Source organism: Misgurnus anguillicaudatus, chromosome 14, assembly GCF_027580225.2.
Source record: "Misgurnus anguillicaudatus chromosome 14, ASM2758022v2, whole genome shotgun sequence".
Classification (NCBI taxonomy): domain Eukaryota; kingdom Metazoa; phylum Chordata; class Actinopteri; order Cypriniformes; family Cobitidae; genus Misgurnus; species Misgurnus anguillicaudatus.
This window is the reverse complement of record NC_073350.2, coordinates 23,962,204-23,987,424: the sequence shown is the minus strand read 5'-3', so window position 1 is coordinate 23,987,424 and position 25,221 is coordinate 23,962,204. Positions and strand designations below refer to the sequence as shown.

Genomic DNA, 25,221 nt, shown 5'->3' with positions numbered 1-25,221 from the left:
CTGTAGACTGGTTACCTGTGCTGGTCTGAGCTCAGTTTTAAAGCAGTTTAAAGATGCATGTCAACCCTGAGGTTATGAAGTAAGACCCTCATCAGCTGAGCATGAAGTATACTGTTAACCACAGTGATGTACCTGCACGTGCAAACACACAACACACACGCATCAGTCATGAAGCTGCTCATCTTATAGCCCAGTCTTGTACAAAACTAAAAAGCCCAAATTGAACATTTACAATATCGACTCTCCGTTCAATTTCAACAAGACATAGAAATGATTCTGTACACTAAATTTCAACACAGCTTTAAGAAACATCTCTCTGAGAAGGACTTATGTTATATACATAGTTGTATTGGGTACAGATGTCATGAGGGAAGAGATCTCAGAGAGTTTTGTGGAAGTGTACCGAACGGATTATGGATGTTTTTTTTTTGTTTTGTTTTTTCAAAAATAAAACCTATACATGTCAGGAAGGACTAGTTTACAAAATTCATGTCTTTAAATGGCCTCCAGCTTAATATCATAAGCTGTCTACTGTTGATGTCCTATGTTTTTCTTCATGTAACACACTGGTGAATGTACCGTTTCAGAAACCTTTCATATAAAACTATGCTTCACAATAAACATCACTCACCTATTTCGGAAATCTCCTATAACTGCATACTTCATCAGGTAGTAAAACGCCTACGAGCTCATTATAAAACATCTTTTTGAAAGAAATGACATATTTTGGTGGCAAAAATATATAGATCAACACAGTGATCTTCAAAGTGTATCAAATCCTTTTTTTGTGAAATCGTAGTTTTGTACCACGCACGCTCATCCGGCCCCACACATACACGCACACGATGGATGATGGAAGACCACATGTGTGTATACGTGCAATACAGGCAAAAAATCCTTTATACACTGTCGGAGGTCGGGGGTATTATCTGATGCAGTCTTTCAAAGTAAAGCCCAAACCTTTTAAAAAGGAGGAAGAATATGAGAGTTGACCACTTGGAGTCATACGCACACGCACACGTGAAAGAAAATCCATCAAATGTCATCGTAAATCCATCTAATGCTGAAACTGAAACGAAATGTTCGACTACATCAGGATGATGACCTCTCAATGTCAAGTGCATCTGATATGTACAGGACGAGGTACAAAGGAATGATGGTCTATTTGGCAGGCGGTTGTAACATCTGTTGAATATTTCTTTTGCCCCCAAGCAATGAAAAATGTTCATCGCAAATTCGACTATTTCGAGTAGACTTTTTTCCCTCTGTTTGTTTGTTCGCAGTCATTTCAAGAGCAAAAAGTCTCATATTTTCTTCAAGGCGGTAAATGCTCCCAGAAGGAAGTTCCATTTCATGGTGTTCACAGTCTTTTCCTTCGGATGTAATCGAGGGATCGCGATCCCGCTGGTTGTCCCGCATGTAGCTTTAAGTAGACAGTTTATTCCTAGTCAAGATTTTCACCGTTATATATTATAAAGAAAATCTCAGAAATCGCGTATTGTGGGGCATCTCCTGTTTCTTTATTGCCCTTTTAAAGGGTAGCCTTTCAATTCAGTCCACCTAGTTTTCAGTCCACAATTGTACGCCGATCTAAATATTTTATACAGATTCATAGCTTTTTAAAAATTCTTTACAAAAACTCTTTAAAAAAGAAGACGGAATAAAAATAAAATACACAAAATGATTGCTAAGGAAACAAAAGAGTCAAAGAAATATGTGAGGCGGAGGCTGATTGAATGGACGTCCTGTGATCGGTGGAGGCTAAAGCTAAAGGATCAGATGTTGTGACCGTGTCTTCCGAACGCAGCTTTCCCGAGTCCTTTAGGGAGAGCTAAGGGTTAACGGGGCTTTCTGATGTGACGGATAAAGAAGAGAGTGTTTTGGAGGAGGAGGCAGGTGATCCGGAAGAAAATTAGGTTCTGGGTCTGTGGCCGTCCCATCGCGTCCATTCACGATGCCCCCGCTCCTCCTTTTGTACTCTTCGCAGTCCAATGGGAACACTGGTGGTCAAACTTCTACGGACTGGATCTGGTTCATCTGGGCCCTCATCATCTGAACACTGTTGAGGATCTTCTTCTGATGACCTGCTAGCGTCACTCCGACCCTGAGTATGTCCCTGCACACGCAGAAAGAGACAAGACATAACATGAGCGATCTGGAGCAGATACAGTACTTAAAGCTGTAGTAATACATTTTTATATTCTGGCATGCCAAAGTAAACTCAGCGTGTCAGGTCAAGACTGAATAACAGGTAAATTCCTTAATCCATATCATCCTCTGTTTGTTTCACAACTCAAGCATCTATAAACCAACAACACTTTCTTTGTTTTAATCCGGATGCGTGTCTGGTTTGGCCAGGAACAGTTTACAGGTGACATAAAACAGTAAGCAACAGAGGCAGCATTTATTTCTGAATTTATATCCAGATAGACTATTTATTGACAGGTGACTTCAGATATAAGAGTCGAAAGTTTGCCATGTTTAAAGACTTTATTACATGTGCTGTATGCTTCAAAGTGAAACAGCAACATTCTGTTCTGTCTGTAATCTACTGATATCCTCCAGTAATCCAAGATTATCAGTGATTAATGAGTTTTGTCTGTTCCTCACACAAAACTACAGTATTATGTGGCTTCAGAGGACTTTGGATGTAGAACATGAATCATATGGACTGTTAAAGGATTAGTCCACTTTTTATAATTTATTTACCATCATGTCATCCAAGATGTTGATGTCTTTCTTTCTTCAGTCGGAACAAAAAATTTAGTTTTAATCACGTCGAAAAATCATGCATGACGTATGTGAAACGCACAAGTATGGAACATTTTAAACAATAAACTGACACAAACACATTAATAAGTGTTATTCGTGCGTGACCTTTCGATGTGATTACATAAAACATAAGGTCGCGGAGGCGCATCACAGAATTAGTGCAAGAAAATACGTTGTGGTTAAAGGTAAATTGTGTTATTTTTAAAGGATCTCTTGACTGATATGCAATATAATTTACATAACTATATTATCAGGGGTGTATAAAGACCTTACATAATGAACTATAATGCTTTTATTAACTTAGAATGAGCTGTTTTAATCTACATACACCGCTGGTCCACTTACATGGAAATTGGCTTTACGTTTCTATGTAGCCCTAAATGGAAAAACTGCTATACAGAGCACATTTCGTCCCTACGTTGGCTCAGACGACGACATGTTTGTGCTGTGGCGAGCTGTTGGTTGCAATTTGCAATCTAGATGCCAGTAAAATGTACACATGGCACCTTTAAAAAGTACGTATTTTTAAAGAGCACCTATTGTCCAATTCACGTTTTTAAATGTCCTTTTGTGTGTAAGTGTGTATTAGTACATGTTAACGAGGTACATAAAATGCGTACCCCAAAGTAAACAATGACGCGAGTGCGTCTCCAACGTAAATCTCTTTTCTTGGACTACAACAAACACACGAATTGTAGGCAACAGTTTACTTTCTGAGATTGGTGATGTAGACAAGACCGACATTATCATAATTCCTCTCGCTTGGACTGTAACTCCTGTTAGCATTGCATTGTGCACGAATCTTTAAAACAGGGTAAGGTGCGTCACATTTCCGACTGACGTCAGAGGTATTCAGGCCAGTCGCAACATACAGATTAGCTGGCCGATCAGGGGCTTTTCAAATCAGTGCGTTTCAGGAAGAGAGAGAAATCTGGAGCTACAAAAATGTACGGTATGTGGAAAATAATGTGTTTTTACCATAAACCACACAAACACATTGTATTATACCAAATACACAAAACATCATCATGAAATAGGTGCACTTTAAATGACAATCAGTTCATTAGATAAGAACCTTATGCCTCGGTTGGGATCGTTTAGAGCCCTATTAAGCTGCATTAAAACTTCAATTTGGACCTTCAAACTGTTGGGTCCAATTGAAGTCCACTATATAGAGAAAAATTCTGGAATGTTTTCCTAAAAAAAACTTTCTTTTTCGACAACACAAACATTTATCAAGAATTTTTTTTATGAAAGTGGAGTAATCCTTTAATGGTGCTCTGTTGTTTTTTGTTCGTTTTTAACCATGACAGATCCTGGTCCTTATAAATTTATTGTATGGCAAGAGATGTTAAGTAACAATTTCCTCTTATGTGTTAAATTATTTTAGTGTCACCTGTAGTGTTTTGGTGGTTTTTAAAGACAACACTGGGTTAAAAACTCCTTGCTAGAACTGCCAATGGAGGGGTATTGGATAAAACAGTTTTTACAGGCCATGAAACTTTTTGTTCACACATTTCTTTGTTTTTTTTTTTCTGGGGAAAAGTGGATGACATTTTTCCACTTGCATCATATATGAGATGGGTCAGAAAATATGTATCATGTTTTGTTTAGCCTTGGTATCTAAGCATCAGGAATATGAGATCCATGATTATCATATCAAATTCAATTTTTGTAAAAAATAATTGCTATATGCACTTTGTCGTACTTACTCCATAGTCATCTGGGAAACAAGGTCAAAGCTGGTGAAGTTGCCGTTGGCGAAGTTTTCTTTGTATTGGCCCATCTTAATAGCATCAAGCCAGTCATCAACAGCACTAAAGCTGGAAAAGTCGGGCACGCTGCGGTCAAGCAAGGGCAAGTGCACACTACAGAGGAAGAGAGAGAGAGACTGTTAACTGTATAGCAATCACCTCCACACTGTACATGTTAGATCTCTAAATGTATTTATTTATTTTGTTTGTTTTGATTAGGACATATACAATATACAAAACTCAAACAAGAGTAGTTATAGCTAAAGCTAATTTCCAACACTTGTCTTATACATAAAGTAAAATAAAATTACAACTAAAACAGAATACAGGTTTGTTGCTGAATTAACCTTAAGTAAGACTTACTAACTTTCTTTAAAACTTCTTAAAAGTGTGGTTCACGTTTATTTGGCATATGATCAGCAATCCAAAAAAACATGCATATTTTTAGCTATTGTGACTCATTTGGGAATTATGGGCTATATTATTTCTTGGGTCAATAAGATTTGATCTCTTGAGAGGACAAAATTATGTTAGGGGAGAATTTAAGTACAAAATATCCTCTGCCCTGCTTAATTCTTCCAAAATGCAATTAATGTCCCCAGATGATTGTACTTTCTAGCAACATTTCTGTGGCGTATAAGCCTTTGGGCAAAAAGGGGCTTGTGGGAAGAGTTTAAAACCCTCTCGCCATCACAGAAGAAACTGGGCCATATTACATTTGTCCACAAGAGAAAGTCTAGAGCGTTTCCCAATGTTTTTTTGTCTACCGGCTTTATAGTTGTTTAAAATCTATGACTGGCTCAAGCTTCCAGTTTCGATCTGTCAAACTTTGATGATTTTATTTACATAGCAATTCAATGCCAAAAGAAACAGCACACAAGCTCTTTGGCATCGATAAATTCCACCACAGGTATAAGAAGTGAAACCGAAGCATCTAACACCAGATTGAAAACATTACGGGAACGGTTTTGAAAGAGACATTTCTATTACGGTCATATTCCATTTGGTTTTGTATATATGACTTGAAGGACGCGAGAGAGTCAGTGTTCTGGTTCTGGCAAAAGGTCAGACATAGAAAATTCCCCCTAATATGCAAAGCCCTAAATAGTAGAAAAAAGTGTCAAAAAGAAACTTCAAAGGAAGTACTGAAGTTGTTTTTGTAACCACATGTATATCACATATCTTGGATGATTCTCCTCTTACAATAATGCGGCAGTGTTGCAGAGTTTGGACTGAACGTCATTATGATCGTGGCATACCATAGTGTAAAGTTACACTTCTGAGTATATACTTCATTCCCCAAAGGGCACTGTCTTTATAAATGATATAGTGTTTGAACATCGTCATGACTTTTTACATAAATGTGATTTATCACATCTACTATTCGCTACATGAATAAAATGATGTCAGATGAGTGAAGCTCTGTTGCAAAACCAAGTGAGCTGTCTTGATGGTTTTTTTTTTTTGCCTACACAGGCAACAACTTTAGTAAAATGCCACAAAAGCGAAAGGGTAATTTCTTTTTTTTATTGAGATGTATTTATATACCGTTAAACTCAAATAATAGCCAAGTCCCAAATAGACGCCTGTCTCTTTTAGATGCCCGGTGTGCTGATAGGTTTGGGAAAATAAAAGCCTGGGCTATTATTTGAAGTTTTACGGTAATCAAATGCTGAATAAATAAGATTTCCATTGTTGTATGGTTTTTGTTAGTATATAACAATATTTGGCCGAGATACAACTATTTGAAAATGTGGAATCTGAGGGTGCAAAATATTCCAAATATTGCCAAATTGCCTTTAAAGTTGTCCAAATGAAGACCTTAGAAACATATATTACTAATGATAAATCATTTTTTCATATATTTACGGTACAAATCTACAAAATATCTTCATAGAACATGATCTTTACAAAATATCCTAATGATTTTTGGCATAAAAAAATCTATAAATTTTGACCCATACAATGTTTTGTTGCCAATGCTACAAATATACCTGTGCGATTTATGACTGGTTTAGTGGTCACAAATTATGAAAATACCCAGCACACACAATACATTTGGACTTTTTCCTCTATATTAACATCTCTGTTTAAAAATTAAAATTGCAGGTTACTTTATGTACTTATCTTTACGTTATGTCAAACTTACATTTCCTGTGAAATTGAAGCTGATAGCTCAATTTATAAAATATTATAAGCTTACTGTTAAAAATGGGGTAAAGTAAAGAGATTCATTCACTAAGCATACATACCCTCAAGTTTGTTCGTAAAATGTTCGTACAGACTTTTTTTAACTCACAAATCATGATTCAACAAAAACTTCCATACCAAAATTCCTTCCAAATGTCCGCAAAAACGCAAGAACAACCTAGACCACACGCGCGCAACAATCATGAACAAGGAAAACAAACCCTATAACAGTGGTTCTCAAACTGGAGATAATGCCATGGGGGGCCAGTTTAACTCTTTCCCCGCCATTGACGAGAAATCTCGTCAATCAAGAGAAAACGCTTCCCCGCCAATGACGAGTATTTCCAACTTTCCGCAATACCGCTATTATCCTTCCGCAACTTTTTAAGTATTGCCCTATGGCAAGCTGCTGCATGTCCGTGTCTGTTTTAAAGATCGCTCTGAATGGGATGTCTATGAAAAGTCCGTCACAAAAATTGAATTATCTCTGCTTTTTGCTCAAAATGTGGTGTTTTTGCAGAAACGTACCCATATTTAAAAGCTGATTACAAAAGAACTACTGAAGGTAGGATGAAACCATTTTTTGTTTGAAAGCAGAGGGTCTGTTCTTTCATTTGGTATATTGTATGTTTATATATTTGAAGAAGAACATTTTCTGGAAGGCATTAAACTTTTGTGAAAATCATGAAAAACGCTGGCGCTGGCTGGCACCTCTTTAAAAAACGCTGGTGGTGAAAGAGTTAATGACATTTTATAAAATATATTAATTTATGATAAATTCTGTGTAATGAAACCTCCAAAATAAGGCTACTAACCAACATCAATACATTGTATAATTTAATATGTTTTGTTTAATTAAAATTATTAAGTTTTGGAATGTTTGATGTCATACATTTTCTTTTGGGGGGCTGCGAAGTGATGCACCGTACCCAAGGGGGTCCACACGCTGAAAAAGTTTGAGAACCACTGCCCTATAATATATATCTGTGTTATATATTTTAGATATTTTTTCCTTGTTCATGATTATTGGGTACATGTGGTCTAAGTTGTTCTTACGTTTTTGTATACATTTAAAATACATTTTAGTATGTACGTTTTTGTTGAATCATGATTTGAATATGCACATTTTTACGAACAAATCTGTGCGTACGCATGCTTAGTGAATGAGACCCACAGTTTTTTGTTTTTCTTTATTTTTAAACTAAATTAGTTCTGAATTGCAGCTTTAATTGATCATTTAATTTATGGTCATTTATTACTTTTCTCTGTGAAGAACACAAAAACACATTTAATTAGAATTTAGCTTAAATTAAGGATTTTAGAAAGCACCTTAATGTCTCTTTTTGAAAAGCACAACCCTTAAAATGTTTTTAGTTAGGCAGCTCACTTGGTTTAGGAGCTACTAAATGTTCAGAAATACTTTTGCCATCAACCACTTCTGATCATCCAAGCAAACTGTAATCACTCACACTGCATGTTTTCTAACCCACCCTGATGACAAAGGAGTCATGGCCTTCAGGCTGTTGGGGTTACGGATCATCTTGTCCAGGTTGTTGACAATCTGGCTGAACTTGGGCCGGTTGTTCCGGTCCTTCTGCCAGCAGTCCAGCATGAGCTGGTGAAGGGCGCTGGGGCAGTCCATGGGAGGGGGCAGCCTGTAGTCTTGCTCGATGGCATTAATGACCTGCAGGGGGAGACACAGATCTGTGAGGGTCTTTATCTAACTTTTCAAAGTTTAGAGGGATGAACTATAAAGTCCCATGAAGAGAGCTATATATTTTTGCAGTAGACAAGCAAATTCAGTTTAGTTTATGACATTTTATTTTGGATTTTTGCCATTGGAACAGAAAAAAAACAGAGATGAAATTTAAACTTGACTTGGCTGCATAAACGGAAAGTGTTTTTAAATTGCAATAATAGCTGGAAAATTTACAGCTATAATGATATAGTCGTAAACACATCTGCTGGAAAATTATCTATACAACACAATGTTATTCTGGTGACATCTGGTGACATTAATCTTAACATCTGCAGAATTGGCAAAACAACATTCAAAACATCAAGGAAATTCCTATAATGGAAACGAGGAATTCCTATTTCAAAACCAGTTCGAGACTCTTTCACACCAGCCATCAAAGTCCTATGACCTTGAGTTTTTGAAATCAGTGATATTTTTCAGGTTTAAAGTTTGAATGATTAGAAAGTCTGACATTAAAATGTAAATGTGTATGTTAGGATAAGACAATATTGAATTATTTACATGTATGTATTTGGCGGATCCTTACAGTGCATTATACATTTTATCAGTAGGTGTGTGTTCCCTGGGACTCAAACCTACAACCTTTGCATACAGTAATGCAAATGCATTGCTAGTTGAGTTACAGGAATCATAATCAGTAGATGTTTAAACCTCCGGCTCAAATCAGTAAACAACCTAAGAATGTATTCGATTTAATTTAGGTTAACAAAATGTATAGTCCTGCCATAAAACATTGATGTTTTGATAGCTGTGTGAAGGCGCGAGGCAGGTGCTGGTGAGGGGAGGGTTTGTAACACCACGGGAGACAGTGGATTGATCTGCAGTCTTCATAAATGCACCGTGATCATTATTTGGGTCTTAGGGGAACGCCAGGAACCCATTTGTCATTGGCCGCAAAAACACACACGATCACGCTCAACCTTCACGTTGACACAAGCAACATTTTACACTGCTCACAAGCACACTATAAATAAGAGGTTATAGTCGGTTCAGCTGTTATTTTAATACCCCTCACACACATAAATAGATTCTAGGCCGGTGTTTATAAAATAGGTGGTGATAAGAGCAATTTGGCAGTACATGGATTTAATCTCTGATCATTTAAAAAAGACACAGAGGTCTTTGAGTTTCTCTTGCATCTGTGGCAGCGCTGTGCATGTACTGCAGCTTCATTCTGACTCTGAGTCCCGCTCCTCCTACTCATTTCCAATCAACGCAACATCTGTCAGATTAAATATGATTAACACATGGTCTGTAATATACACACTGGTTAAATTGAACATTTGGAAAATGTGCTGCGAGTTGTAACAGGAAATCAAGAACGTCACTCCGCGTTTAGATATGCTTTGTCCTCCGCCAAATTAAAGTGCACAGCTTGGGTAAATGTGTGAAACAGATACAGTTTATCCACAGCAAGTGTTTGAAATGGGCAACTGCTGACTATGCCACTGTATCACTTGTATTTAATCCAGTCAGTCCCTCCAGAAAAGCACGATTATGCAATTGCACGATTCAATGCAAAATCAGCCAAAGTCTGCATATTTATGCGGGGGCCGCATTTTTTAAATACGCTGCACTTTTGCCGCATAAATGTCTGCTCGCAAATATACAGGGCTTGCATGATTTCATAATACCTGCATTTTCGTAGCAAAAATTCATATATATTTTAGCAGAAAGTTGAAAAATGTTGTCATGGGAATGTTAGGAATTATGCGACGTGAGCATCAATGAAAAGCTGCAAACAGTTTTTGTAAGGTCACACAGTTTTTGCAAGTTTCCGCCATTGCATCGCATAAAATTGCATAAATATATCCCGCATATTCCATCGCATTTTTTAAGAAAACGTGCCGCAAAATCAGAGGTGGAAAGAGTACTAACATATTGTACTCAAGTAAAAGTAAAGTTCCTTTAATAATATTTTACTTAAGTAAAAGTAAAGTTACTGATCTAAAAATCTACTCAAGTAAAAGTAAAAAGTAAATCATTTTAACTTTACTCAGAGTAAAAGTTACCTTTTTTACAGCGGGGAGAGGTGGAGGATTCTAGATTCGAGGATTCGCGCCTGTCTCGTCCGTCTCCATGGTTCTTTTCGCACGTTCCCCCACCCATCAATCATCCGTTGCGCATCTTTATCACTTTGCTTTTTTAAATATTTTTTTACTCAGTAACGGATATGATTTAAAATGTAGCAAAGTACAATACTTTAAACAAAACATACTTAAGTAAAAGTAAAAGTACAGATTTTAAAAACTACTCAAAAAAGTAAAAGTACACAAAAAAACTACTCAATTACAGTAACGTGAGTAAATGTAATTCGTTACTTTCCAACTCTGCGCAAGATCAAGGATTTTTGCCTGCAACAATCACAATAAAACTCAGCGTTTTCTTGAAGGACTGTCCAGTGGGGTGTATAAGGGCGAAAACAAAAAAATTCAAAAGGGATTATTGTTGAACAACAATCATTTATGTTGATCATGAAAGTTTACATAAGAACGTTGCATCATAAAGGATCGAATTCTTAAGTTGAACGCAGAACAAATCGTAACCGCCGCCTTGGAGTTGGAAAACGAGATGCACGACCAACTGGCAATGATGAGCAGGACCCGATTGAGACCCGCCATTCCCCAGCTCATTATCACAGCCATTACGAAGCTCCATTCAAGACCTGATTAATCTCATTCAGCCTCCTCAAACGGCCAGCCCGATGGGAGGACGGCAACACTATCTGGAGCTGCTAATAAGATAACTGCCGAGGTCTGCGTTCCCTCTTAGCGCATTAGCGTTCACACTTTCAATTTGAAACTATTTTCATTATCTGGACCCATAATTTGCCTTTTCTCAGCCACCCAGAGGGATGCTGGAAATGGGAGCTCTTGTCAAGGGCAGGAAGAGTTTAACGTGCCTTGCATGCGAAATTGTCTTTTTGTTCACCAGAAACCATGAGTGAGGCACAGGTGAATTGTATTGCTAGCGGTTTAAGGGAATGCTTCGGTCAAAAATGAAAATGGTGTCATCGGTGTCTCATGTTGTTTCAAATGCAAATGTCTCACTTTCTTTCAATTATATGACGCAAATGTTGCAAAAATGTCTTTATATAATTTTCAGACCAAAAAGCTTGATAAGTCCCTCCTTATTTACTTTTTTATATGAACATGCCCTAAAAGTAAAATGCTAAATTTCTTACAGAAGAAATAAAGTAATGTTTTGGATGAGCAAATGATGAGTAAATAAGGAAAGAATTCCTATTTGGGGAAAAAGTGCTCCTTTAATTGTCATAAAGTGAACATCCCCCTATGATGTCTTTAAGCTTTTGTCCTTGCTTTGTGTCATGTGACCTAGCCACTGTCAGTGTTATCAACCAGTACAGTTCAAACCTTTCATTTAAACCCGAAAATACAAACCCTCAGGGCTGTATATCTTCTGGATTCTGAGGCCGGTGGGATGTGATGATCGGTGCGGCTGTAGCTGCAAAGACTGATTACGTTCATACAGCGTTTGAGGTCTGAGGTTTGGGCTCGCATACAACAGAGCAGCACACAGGCAGATTTATGACTTGCTCTCATTGCTGTTTACCTTAGCATCTGATTCTACATCGCTGCACACTGCTTATTTATCAAGTGCTAACATATCACCTCTGGCGTGATGCTGTTCGATGATGCTTCTATTGCTTGGGAAATGATTTTATAAAGAAACTTTGGGTTATTCTTACAAACAATTTGGGAAGATTTATAAAGTTGGATAGTGTACTGTAGTTCAGTTTGTAGAGCATTGCATTAGCAGTGCAAAAAGGTTGTGGGTTTGATACCCAAGTAACACACATACGGATAAAATGTACAGTATAGTTTGAATGCACTGTAAGTTTCTGCCAAATGCATAAAGGTAAATGTATCGTAGTGTAAAAGAAAGCAATGGCGGCTCGTGACTGCTCATCTGAGGGGCGCAAATTCAAAATAAGGGGTCAGAGTGTCATGTCCGTTGCTTGCGTTTTCAAAATATGTGTTTGTTGCGTCATGTGAACCATGTGCATCACGTGTTTTGTCAAAATAAGTGCCTGCTGCACATGCGTCAAAACCGTTTATGATAAAAGAGACGCTCACGTTCACAAAATACACGCAAGACACTCCCTTAACAGTAAACTCTTATGACGCATGAGATTATGCGAGTATCTGGCAAACGAAAGCGTCTCTTTTATCATAAACCCTTTAGACACGTCTGCAGCAGGCACTTATGTTGACAAGACACGTGATTCACATACACGCACTCGATGCGCAGAACACATATTTTGAAATAAGGAACCACACACATGACGGGCTACATACCTGTTGTGATGAACTTCGCATCGAGCGCCCACAAAAAAAGAAGTCACCGGCCGCCACTGATAGATAGTTGTCAAAAAACCCCATTAACCTAACCAATGAATGAAGCTGGTGATGAGATACATACGTCTTGATTGGTCATGTCCCAGTACGGTCGCTCTCCATATGACATCACTTCCCACATGACAATTCCATAGCTCCATACGTCACTGGCAGAGGTAAACTTCCTGTACTGGATGGCCTCTGGGGCAGTCCATCGAATAGGGATCTTGCCCCCCTATATAAACCAAAATAGAAGGTAAAGTTAAATTATTTCTTGAGGTTAAAGTGTGCATAAAGGTAATGAGTATACAGTAAGGTTTCATACCAGTGCACTGGTGTATGTGGGGTCAGATGTGTCGTCCTCCAAGAAGCGCGAGAGGCCGAAATCAGACACCTTGCACACAAGGTTACTGTTAACTAAGATGTTGCGGGCAGCAAGGTCCCGGTGCACATAATTCATGTCTGCCAGATATTTCATCCCAGAGGCGATTCCACGCAACATGCCCACCAGCTGAATCACAGTGAACTGACCATCATTTTGCTGAAAACGAATACAGAAGAGGAATGGGTCAGGATGCAACTAGTTATAGCAGAAAATTTGGTTTTGTGCCCATATCTGTGAAATCCAGGGTAAAGTCTCATAATCTAATTTTGAAATTAAGTTTGATCTTAATCATTGATTTAATGTTTGACATGTCCTTACTCAGACAATATATCAAAAAGATGTCTAAAGTAGGTAAAATGTAGGATGATTTAATACAAAAATGATTTTAGTTGGGTTTTCACAGACTGGGTCACATTTAGACACTTAAATTAAAATGTCAGCACATTTTTTACCAGTAATTGTGTCTATTTATCTGTAAAAAAAAAAAAACATCTAAATATGTGTCTTGGGTGCACTTTAAACTCTGACTACTCATTCAGAAAACCCAACCATGTAGTTGATTTGGAAAATATGTACTTTTGCACATTCATACTAAAGTACAGAGATTAAACCTCTTTCCTTTCCAGTGAATCTATAAATCTTACACAACAGCAACAAGGCAAAAGTTAAGCTGTGGAAATCTTGGTTAATATCTAGTTGGTCAAGTCGGATAAAGAGTGGTTTGATTTAGTGTCCTGGTTTAGAGACTGAAAACAATGCAGCCTGTACCCGGGATGGCTATGCAAACATTCTGGTGAGGATTGGTAAAGTTTACGCTAGATCAGACCGTTAATGATCAATGCAGGCCGTAGTAAATCTTGCAGCTGTTGACCATGGTGGTCAGAAAGCCCTCTGCTCACGAGGAGGTCCCGCAGTTTCTGAACCAGCTGTGTCTGCAGCTGCTTCTCTATGCAGACCCTCCGCAGACAGTCATGAGGCACGCAGCCTTTAGCTTCTGATCAGAGGACATGAGCCCAGCAGGCCGAGTGTGGACAGACACATGTGCGTCAAGTGGTTAGAGATGAACAGCACGAAAGAGACGTCTTCATTCTATTTAAACAAACTTTTATTCCTATGAACCATGCGTTTTTAGGGGACGCCACTTTGAACTCATGGCATAATATCTAACTAGAACCTAGCTACTCTTTACTAAAAATGAGGGCTGTCAAAGGATGAATTGTGATTGATCGCATGAAAAAGTGAAAGTTTTTTTCATAATTTATGTGTGTGCATTGTGTGTAATTATACACTCTAAAAAATATTTAACCCAGGGCTGGGTATCTATAGGACAGAACACATTTCTGGGTTAAAATGAGCCAAATAATGGGTTGTTTTAACCCAACTACTGGGTTGTTGTTAATCAACCATGTTGAAACAACCCAGCAGTTGGGTCAGAACAACCCATTATTTGGGTCACTTTAACCCAGAAATGTGTTCTGTCCTATAGTTACCCAGTCCGGGGTTAAAAACAACCCTATGTATATATATATATATATATATATATATATATATATATATATATATATATATATATATATATATATATATATATATATATATATAACACAAAAACATTAATGTTTGTATCTAAGAAACATTTATATAAAAATGTGCTTAAATTCATACATGTATGTGTGTATTTATATATACATAGTATCACACACACAGACACATATATTATGCAAACACAAACTTTTATTTTGTATGTGATTAATCACGATTAATCTTTTGAAAGCCCTATTAATAATATATTTTGATATATTTTATATTATAAATATAAATACAAAATTATACCTAAATAAATATTTTCTTAAATTCATACATGTGTGTATTTATATATACATAGTATCTCACACACACAGACACATATATTATGCAAACACAAACTTTTATTTTGTGTGTGATTAATCGCAATTAATCTTTCGACAGCCCTACTAATAATACATTTTGATATATTATATAATATAAATATAAATTATACCTAAATAAAATTTTTATTAAATTTATACATGTATGTGTATATTTATATATACATAATATATACACACAGTACACACACACACATATTATGCAAACACAAACTTTTATTTTGTATGTGATTAATCGCGATTAATCTTTTGACAGCCCTACAAATTTTTTTTTCTAAACTACCTTATTATATCATAATTTAGTTAAAAATAATTATTTAGGCTATTAGATATCAGTAGATAAGTAGGGTGACAGCAGGAATGAAATTTACTGTCATGGAAAAAATTTATTTGACCAAATAGGTGCTTCACTATCAAATATAAGACAAACGGGAATTATTGCCTGCATAATTATTGCAATGCTGCATGCACAATATAATATAGCAATGTACTGTAGCATGTGTATTGCAGTCTGAATTTTTTTTTGTGATTTACTGTTTTCCACATAAATCTTTAGACATAATGTCTTTACATTCTGTGAAAATATAACCTTCATATCTTAAATATGGACCGAGTAAGGCCATGTCAAATATCAATGTGATCAAAGATCAACATAAAATCAATGATTGAAAACTTTGATGCTCCTAATCTCATAATTAGATTATAAATCTTTAGCCTGGATATCAGATCACATTTCGTTATGCTTCAATTTAAACTGATTTCTATAGTGAATATTTTGTATTGTTGCAAAGCTGCTTTACAGTAAACACATTAACTGCAAAATGCATGTACAGTACAATAACGACACTCACTTTAAAAATAATTTTCTGTAAAGTTGTAACTGACCCATTTCATTTATACTTCTATGTAAAACTTATCAAATTTACAAATTGTCTGTAGGATTGTAATTGGAAATCTTGAAAACAAAATAGCTTAATTTTTGCATACTATACTTTTGAAAAGCTGAGCTACCGTCCCATTACAGTAATGTTAAGTTAGTAATGTTGCTTCTTTTAGCTACTAACCACTGCTCAGAACTGTGAGTCATGCTCGAATCCTCCCTCATGTTAAGCCGACTTCATCAAACTTCTCCTCACCCTCCATAGCAATTAAGCTCCATCCATTATTCATAAAGCTAAATCCTTCACAAATACAGCTCGGCACTCTAATCTGCTCACAGTGTTTGCCTATAGTTTAATTGGAGGGATTCATCGCCTGAAGTTATTTGAATCTGCAAGCTGAGCGAAGCAAACATTCATTCTTTTCCGATCATACATGAATTATTCCATTCATGCCGATTCTTCACAGACACGTCTTCACTGTCGGTTCAGCTCAGCTCTGCTTTTCATTTGGACTTTTAGCTGAAAGTTTTATTTCACAAGCATTCTGTTTGAATTCCTCTTTCTTTTCTGACTCTTTGACTCTCTTCGCTGCTTAATTCACCACAAAACATTGAAAGCTTGATAAGTGCGAGAAATGTTGGATAGGTAAGTGTTGGGTCTCTCTCTCAGTCCTGCTCCATTAAAGGCAGGATAGGCAGGAATTATCTAAAAAAAACTTTTTTACAAATTTGTTTAAACTGTCTTTATATACCAATACATAAGTAAAATGTAAGTACTCTTAAAAAGAGAGTATAAAAATCGAGTGTCTGTAGACCTCTCACCACTGTTTTAAACACAGCTTATCTTTCCATTCACTCCACCCCCTCCCAAAACACATAACCGTGCGACGCTGACCGGCTCTGCTGGGAGAAGCATTTACCAGACGAGCAGAGAGGAATGATCACCGTGCATGTAGTAACATCATGTCACAATCACATGTAATAATACAAATAACTTTATCACTATGAATATAAACAAATAGGATGGCTTTTAGTACTCACTATTAAGCCAGTGTTTTGCATGGAAGAGTTTCCGTGATGAAAGCATTATTGACCCTGATGAGGACTACACTCCGGAGACAATACCGCTACCGCATCATCGACTCGAGGAAAAGCCACGTGTTATTTACTCTCGTTTGATTGCTTCGTTTATTCCTTTTTTTGCCTTGTTTGCCTTTGCTGACTGGATATGCAGGTACTGTGAGTTCTGAATGCACTTTCTCTGCCATTCTTTTGCTCCTTCTAGAGTGTCTCGTGCACGTTCAAATCAATCAGGTGTGCGCATGTGTGGGCAGATCCCATAGCAACAGGGGTGGTAGCCATGGTCGCGAGAGAGAGTGATAGTCGCGTAAGCCCATCATTTGTTTCGTCCCGGATGGAAATAATTAACTGTGTTTAAAACAGTCGTTAGACACTCGAGTTTTATACTCTCTTTTTCAGAGTACTTACATTTTACTTATGTATTGGTATATAAAGACGGTTTTAACTAATTTGTAAAAAAAGTTTTTTAGATAATTCCTGCCTATCCTGCCTTTAATATTCCTGCACTTCAGCACTAACACAGTATAGATAGTGTCTGATAGTGAGGTGTCACAGCATAAGTTGTTTTAATATAATTCAGTGTTTTGTCAGAAACATATGACAGTCTGTGCCGGGAAGTGAGAGACATGCAGAAATAATGCAATTGTCTGCCTTGTACAGAGATCTGACACATTTTAAAGCTCTCTCACCCCAGTCTGACAATATAGGAGCAAAATGACATAAGTTGGTATTTCATGTGCAAGAATGAATTGACTCCAAAATAAAGAGTCTTCTTTGTCATTTTTCTTTCATTTATGCTTTCAGCAGAGTTTAAGTGACTTACAGTGCATTGCCTTCAGTTTGACACCCTTGTTTAAGATAATTCCTAATTCCTCACTATAAAAACCAACTTGAGCTCTTTATTTCCATCCTGATGTGACTTCCAGCAAATTACAACACAAGCATATCCATGTCTACTTTTATTACTAGACTTTACTCACTTATTCATGCGAATACGGAAACGTGTCACGGGATGGGCTGCACATAGGGGCACAAGTATAAACACGTGAAACATCTGCATCGCCAAACTACTAAAAAACATCAATTATAGACTTTAGTGAGAGCTGGATCCGATTATGGTGAGAAGACATAATTTTGGTTTAAATGTCTAACAAATGGCGAGTCGTTTGGTTCCTGTTTACTTTCCTTCAATTAAACATCGTAATCTCTGAGGTTTCCTGTTTCAGATAATTACACTTCCTGTGCCTGACACCCCAAAAAGCTACGTGTCAAGGATAAAATAAGTATTCTCTCATGACAGATCAGAGGCAAAGCCTTGCTAATGAACAAAATAAATCATTCCTTCCCTAAAGATTAGATATTTACATAAATCAAAGGCATTTTCGGAGCACACAGCGAGGCCAATTAGCGGTGGCGACGGCGTCCCAACGTCTATTTTGCCCACATCATCTCCGCGCTTAAATCAAACTGACACGTGCCAGTCGTCGACTGACAGCAGCTTTTCAATCTCATCCCCCGTGCCTGTTCGGTAAGCGGGTATTTGGCCGATTCTGTGGCTCATTTAATCATTCGAATGCATATGCCATTACGAGAAAACGTAGATATAGAGCATTTCCTTATGAATGGCATTTTCGTAAACCCAGATTATGTATGGGATTAAAACACTACAAACCATTTTCAAATTGCTCTGTGTCTTCTGCAATGCACGTCTCAGAAGCATGCACGGTCTGTGTTTTCATAAGACGAAGCGTTCATCTGATGCTTATAATGCAAAGAGGGTGACGGAGAGAGCGTGACCAATGCGAAATGAGAGCATGACTAACCACAGAGCGACGATTCAGGACGCAGAAGCGCTTTTCTTTCAAGAGGCTGTCTTTAAGCAGATGTTAGCAGAGATGAATGGAAGAGTATTGGGCTTAATATAACAATATTACAGCTGAAATCAATACTGAGAGTAAATTTTGCTGCAGGGGGCTGCTGGGTATTACAGAGACCCTGTGGGGAATTACCTGATGGACAGCATGAGAAATTAGGAGGAAACATTTGAATGATGTTCAGCGTGCTGATGCGCATACGCACCTGCCGATAAAAGATCTGCAGTGCAAATCAATCAGAATTTAGGGCAGGCTACTGATGTGTGTGTTTAAGCACTGCGGAGGTCGATTTATTTTAGCCATTTGGTTCATTCGAATCATTTATTTTAGGGTTGTCAAAAGATTAATCGCGATTAATCGCATACAAAATAAAAGTTTGTGTTTGCGTAATATATTTGTGTGTATTGTGTGTCATTATTATTCATATATAAATACACACATACATGTATAAATGTAAGGAAATTAGGGATGCACCGATACCGATACTGGTATCGGGTATTGGCCTCGATACCCCATTTTCTAAAGTACTCGTACTCATTAAAAGTCCCCCGATACCGGGGATCGATACCACGGTCTGAGAAATGTCTATGTTTGAGCGACGTGTTGCACTGTCACTGTTTAATTTTTTTTATAATTATTTATTCTGTAATATGTTGCATACAACATGCTTTTCATTTTAATTAAATGTTCTTAATTCCAAACTAGTCCCTTGTTTTTTTGTTAAATTATATGACTAAAGCTGTTACCTGTAAATTTAAATCATGTTTTTTTTATTCAGTACTCAGTATCGGTATCGGCAAGTATACTGAAATGCAAGTAATCGTACTCATACTCATATTCCAAAAAAGTGGTATCAGTGCACCCCTAAAGAAAATGTTTGTTTATTTATTTATATTTTTTTTATTTATATATAATATAAAATATATCGAATTCGAATATATCTTAATAAATATATATGCAAAATAATTACACAAAGTGCACACACTTATATTAGGCAAACACAAACTTTTATTTTGTAATCTCGATTAATCTTTTGACAGCCCTAATTTACTTTAATAAAGTGGTTACAGATTGCTTATGTGTGTTTACAGATGTAATTTTGTAATAAGTACATTTTCAAACATGGCCGTTTATTACTGTTTTGAATGGATGAGAGATTACAACTTCATGAAGAAATTATTTATTTGCAAACTGGACACTACTAATTTGCTTAGATTGCTTAGATGTATTGGAGCCACCCCAGTGCATTTTCTTTTCATGCAGTACATCTGAGCTATGGACTATCTGCACATCAGTATATCAAGAAAATCTATATCTAATGTCTGTATCTTTATGTGCTCACCCTGAGGAATGAGTCCAATGAGCCGTTCTCCATAAACTCTGTGACGATCATGACAGGGCAGCTCTTAGTCACCACTCCCTCCAGATGGATGACATTAGGGTGATCGAACTGCCCCATGATGCTCGCCTCGCTCAGGAAGTCCCGCCTCTGCTTCTCTGTGTAACCTGACTTCAGCGTTTTGATGGCTACGAACATCTCTCTTTTTCCTGGGAGCTTTAGGTTTCCACTGCACACCTCTCCAAATTCCCCTGTGGATGAAGAGCAGTATATTGTTGTTGTTTGGGTCAAGAGTGAAAGGCACACAAGATGAATATACAGGGGTTTTACCAGTACTGTAAATTACCTGCTCCGATGACTTGCTCGATCTTCACACAGGAGATGTCGATCTCCTTTGCAAACTCTCTCACGGCTTCATTGGGGTCTTCATAGGTAAACGGGTCAATGTAGATCTTCATTCCTGGTGACACTAAAAATAATGAACCTATGTAATTTAAAGTCTAGAGCTTTATATTTTAATGTTTTATTTGAAGATATACTGTATGTACAGTGCCCTCCATAGGTATTGGGTCAATAAAGGAAAATTTATTGAAATTCTAAACGTTCAAAGGTGAATACGAGAAAAAATTACAGAATGTCACATTTTTGTGGGTCACCTATTTTAACATATACAATTTACCACCTCAACTGAGCCACATGTTCGTATTTTAATTAAATCACTATCGCGCACGTTCTCTGGTTCTGTTTCTCATCTTTGGAATGAACTACCGGTCGCGACAATATCTGCTGACTCTAGTCTTTAAGAATCGGCTAAAAACGATCTCTCCGCCAACACCTCACTTGCTAATATTTTCTATTTTCTCTATCCTTATCTTCACACTGTCAAAAGAATGAAATAAATAAAAAAATTAAAATAAAAAATTACTAACCCTTGGCTATACTGTGGTTGACTTGATGGGACTAGCACTTACGTATTGCTGTTCTTTGTGTTGCTCTAATTGCTTCTATTGTTACCTCATTTGTAAGTCAGTCCTTCTAGAAAAATGCTGAGTTTTTTTTGTGATTGTTGCGGAAAAAAATCCTTGATCTTGCGGCACACTTTCTTAAAAAATGCTATGGAATGTGCGGGATATTTATGCAATTTATGCAATGAAATTGCAGGAACTTGCAAAAATTTGTGAACTTGCAAAAACTGCGGGAACTTGCAGAAATTACGTCACTTTATAATGTTCCCATGGCAACAGGGGACATGGCTGTGCTTGTGTGAAGTAAATGCACAATTTTTCAACTTTCTGCTAAGATATTTGACTTTTTGCTAAGAAAATGCGGGGATTATAAAATCATGCAAGCCCCGCATATTTTGTAGGAAATCTGCAATTTATGCAGCGAAAGTGCGGCGTATTTGAAAAAATGTGGCCCCCATATGCGGACTTTGGCCGATTATGCATTGAATCATTCAATAGCATAAGGTGTAGTATCAGTTTGATCCATTGCTTCTGTAGTCTGAGTCTTGCATTTGGTGACAACACACATAGGTCAGAATAAAAGCTTGTTGTTCTTTGTTGGTAAAGCATGTATGTGTTGAAACATAATCAAATGTTAAAGAAGTACTTTCCCCCAAAAAATTGGGTTTTAATAAAATGGCTTTGTGTGCTTTTGCCTCATATTCCTCTTACAAATTTTTGTCTTCAAAGCAAACAAGGCAGTTTTGTCTTTACTGTCCCAATACGTATGGAGAGCACTTTTCATCGCTGTAAATGTGGAGTGAAAAAACTGTAGTAGGTCGCTTGGAATTCTAGGAACGGCTGGCTTTCCAGTAGCTTTGGATTCTAAGCGTGACATTGGAACAGCTCATGCAGTCAGTAAAGGGAATTTGCAGTAAGTGGAGTGCAGCAGTGTTCACAGGAATAAGATAAGCTGTATTAATGTATGTATCATCTCCAGGGTATCGCATTTTCTAATGGAGACCGTATCATTACTTTCAATTCCCGCCAATCAAATAACTTTGATTGCAGGTAAATTGACTTAAGGTGGTCTTTAAGTGTGTGGGGACTTTAGTCATTCCTGCCTTAAATCTGATTAGTCAGCCTCTCGGCTCCAAATCTATGCAAAGGAAATGCTTTATTATTATTATTGGAGATGTGGCTGTGCAGTGTTCTTTCAGTAGACAAGCAGAAATTAAATTGCATGAGATAAATGAATGACATCCAATGTCAAAGCATTTGTGAACACATTTTGATGTGCCTTCCTGGAGAACGCAAAATTCAGTGATTATTTACTCAAAGTTTGAACGTTTTTTTCCATCTTTATAATTTTTGTGTTCCATGGACAAACCTTTCCAAGGAAAGTTTTTAAATAATGTTTTGGAAAAAAGTAAACGATGCCAGAAGTGAACTTAGAAACCCGTTTAGACTAAGAAACTGTAAGGCAGATGGAGAGAGACACAAGACAACAAGACACAAAAAACACAAATACAATAGAAAAGAGCGAGAACGTGAATTAGGGCATTTTCTGCTCTTGAGCACTAATGGATGAATTCTAACCTTGATTTTTTTAGGTTTTACAGGCCCCACTCTCTCCCACAAATTATCTTAATAAATAGAGTATTTGCAGCATGTACCACTGATTATATAAAGTGAAAGCTGTTTAAATTGATAAGGAGTGCCAATGAAAAACTTAAAGGAAATAAAACTTGAGGAAAAGTGCCAAACCATTTTCATTCAGCAGAGTAGAAGACAGATGAACTTTAAGCTCTCAGGGAGAGAGAGAGAAAGCTTAGCTTTAAATGATTGCCTCCAGAGAATCTCAAAGATTTATTTCTATAAATGGAACAGCACTCCGAAGCTAAAATAGTATTTACTGAAGCATTGCTCTTTTCGTGACAAATCTCTGATGGATCTTACTAACTTTAAAACACCTGGTTCAGAGCTTTTCTGCATTAAACGCCCTTGCTAATTTGCGTGCATGAGAAAATAAACAAACGGCATGCATCCAGAGAAAGAACAACGATGAACAATGGGAAGTACTGTAGCTAATACAGTCTCTGATGGGATTTTCAAAGGAAGCTGCGGGATTAATATTTCACAGGAGAGAGGGGAATGTGCAACAAAGGTGTGCGTGAAGATGAGAAAGGAGGATGTAGACGGAGGTGTGTGTGAGGAAAGAAAGGAAATGCGTGCATGTAGCTTCAAACAGCACGCTCACAGACCACCTGCAGTAAATTTGTGGAAATCTCTGATGTGTACTGCACACATACAGTTCGAGGCAAATTGTGAGCTCTAATTTATAGACATAAGGTGAACCAAATGCACTATAAAGCTGTTAGTCTTAGAGGTTATATGTCCCGGTTTATACCTTAAAAACAGATTTAAATAAACATGTAACGGATATAAAATGTTGGTAGTTTATTTTTCCAAGGGCCTCCAGTGTATTTGTATGCCTGTTTCAAGTTTGCTGTATAAAATGCATACTTGGGTCATTCTACAGAAAAGGTGGAATTCGGGTGATGGAAATCTGCTTAAATGAACTTCTTTCAACATACCCAAAACTTCTTCAATAGCATTAATTAACTTGTCAAATCTATGAATCCGCAAAACGGGGAGCTTAATCTATTTTTAACTTTTTAATACATTTTAATAAAGAATCCATGAGTCATTTATTTGTCATTGGTGTTACCTGTGATTTAAACAACATTAATGTTGATACTAAATATTTTTTCTCATTACAGCTTGTGTATTTAGTTAAAGGTTGAGTAGAGGAATGATAACAGCAAGAAAAATAATTGATTATGAATATCTGTTTAATTAAATTCTTCATCTTTACCCAGCATTGTATGAAATAATTTGATTTTGAGTTTGACTTTTTTTTTCTTTAAAAACAACAAAAACAAAAATATTCAACCAAAAAGGCTTTGATGCAAAAACTGAAATATCAACAATGTCCCATATCAACAACAAAATAATACTAGAAAGTACAAGAAAATACATTCATAACACCAAAACTTGGTTTAACACCAATGACACAATGTAACACCAATGACACAATGTAACACCAATGACAAAATTAGAATATAATAATAGATAATGAATATGATAAAACGTATAAACTTTCATAAAAATTTCCATCTTGTTTTGTTTTTATGCTTTTATGTTGGTCAGTTAAAGGAATAGGGCTTAAGAAGTACTCATTAGAGAAGTAACACTAATGACAGTAACACTAATAACGATAACACTAATGGACAATTTACAGAAAAAAACTAATATTTTAACAAAATGACTGCCATTAGCCATGTGCCATTTCATCAGAGATGTAACAATCACATACTTATTCAGTATAATGTATTTTTATGTAAAGATCTTTACACTCCCAGCTATAAAAAAGAGTAACACTAATGACATCCAAAGAATCTTATCTCAAAATTCTTAGATTCTTAGACAAAAAAGGTAAGACATCCTACAAACCATTTGCCTTCCTCCACTGCACTTCTTTCACTGACCTCTTGACCCATGAAAAACTTCAAAGAGCTGATGCATTGTTTCAAAATAAAAGTGCTTTGGGTAGGGTAACACCAATGACATAAATTTGGGGGACAAATAATTATTTGATATTATTCATAGTAATAGTGTATTTTTACCATTTCAGTGTTGTAGTAAATTCATACAGGGTTAATGTAAATGTAAATTTGATTTGTTTTACAAAAAACATGGTTTTAAATAATAAGTACACAGTTCAACTTCCATGTATGATCAAAGGGACAGGGCAATTTTCAGGACCAGGCATTTAAAAAAAAGTAAAAACAAAATAAGAAAATTAAATAAATAAACTCTCTGATCATTTTAAGGACAGTCTATATTTATTAAATATATATCATTATTGGATTATTGGGTCAAATTAAATGATTAAGGGTTCTGCAAAAGCAAGGGA

General features: G+C 36.7%; 1 protein-coding gene across 2 annotated transcripts in view; it reads right to left on the bottom strand.

The window, feature by feature from the left end:
- Nucleotides 1-327: 327 nt before the first annotated feature.
- The window catches only part of ephb2b (eph receptor B2b), a 182,630-nt gene continuing 157,736 nt past the window's right edge, over nt 328-25,221 (bottom strand). The window contains exons 10-16 of one of the 2 annotated variants that reach the window (XM_073876124.1): nt 20,645-20,767; nt 20,302-20,549; nt 13,159-13,374; nt 12,919-13,068; nt 8,186-8,400; nt 4,485-4,640; nt 328-2,116 (exon numbers count right to left, since the gene is read on the bottom strand). In XM_073876124.1, coding sequence (XP_073732225.1) covers nt 2,008-2,116; nt 4,485-4,640; nt 8,186-8,400; nt 12,919-13,068; nt 13,159-13,374; nt 20,302-20,549; nt 20,645-20,767 — 1,217 coding nt within the window. In that variant the 3' untranslated portion in view covers nt 328-2,007. The remainder of the gene's footprint in view (nt 2,117-4,484; nt 4,641-8,185; nt 8,401-12,918; nt 13,069-13,158; nt 13,375-20,301; nt 20,550-20,644; nt 20,768-25,221) is intronic. The other variant, XM_073876125.1, reaches the window with a different exon arrangement.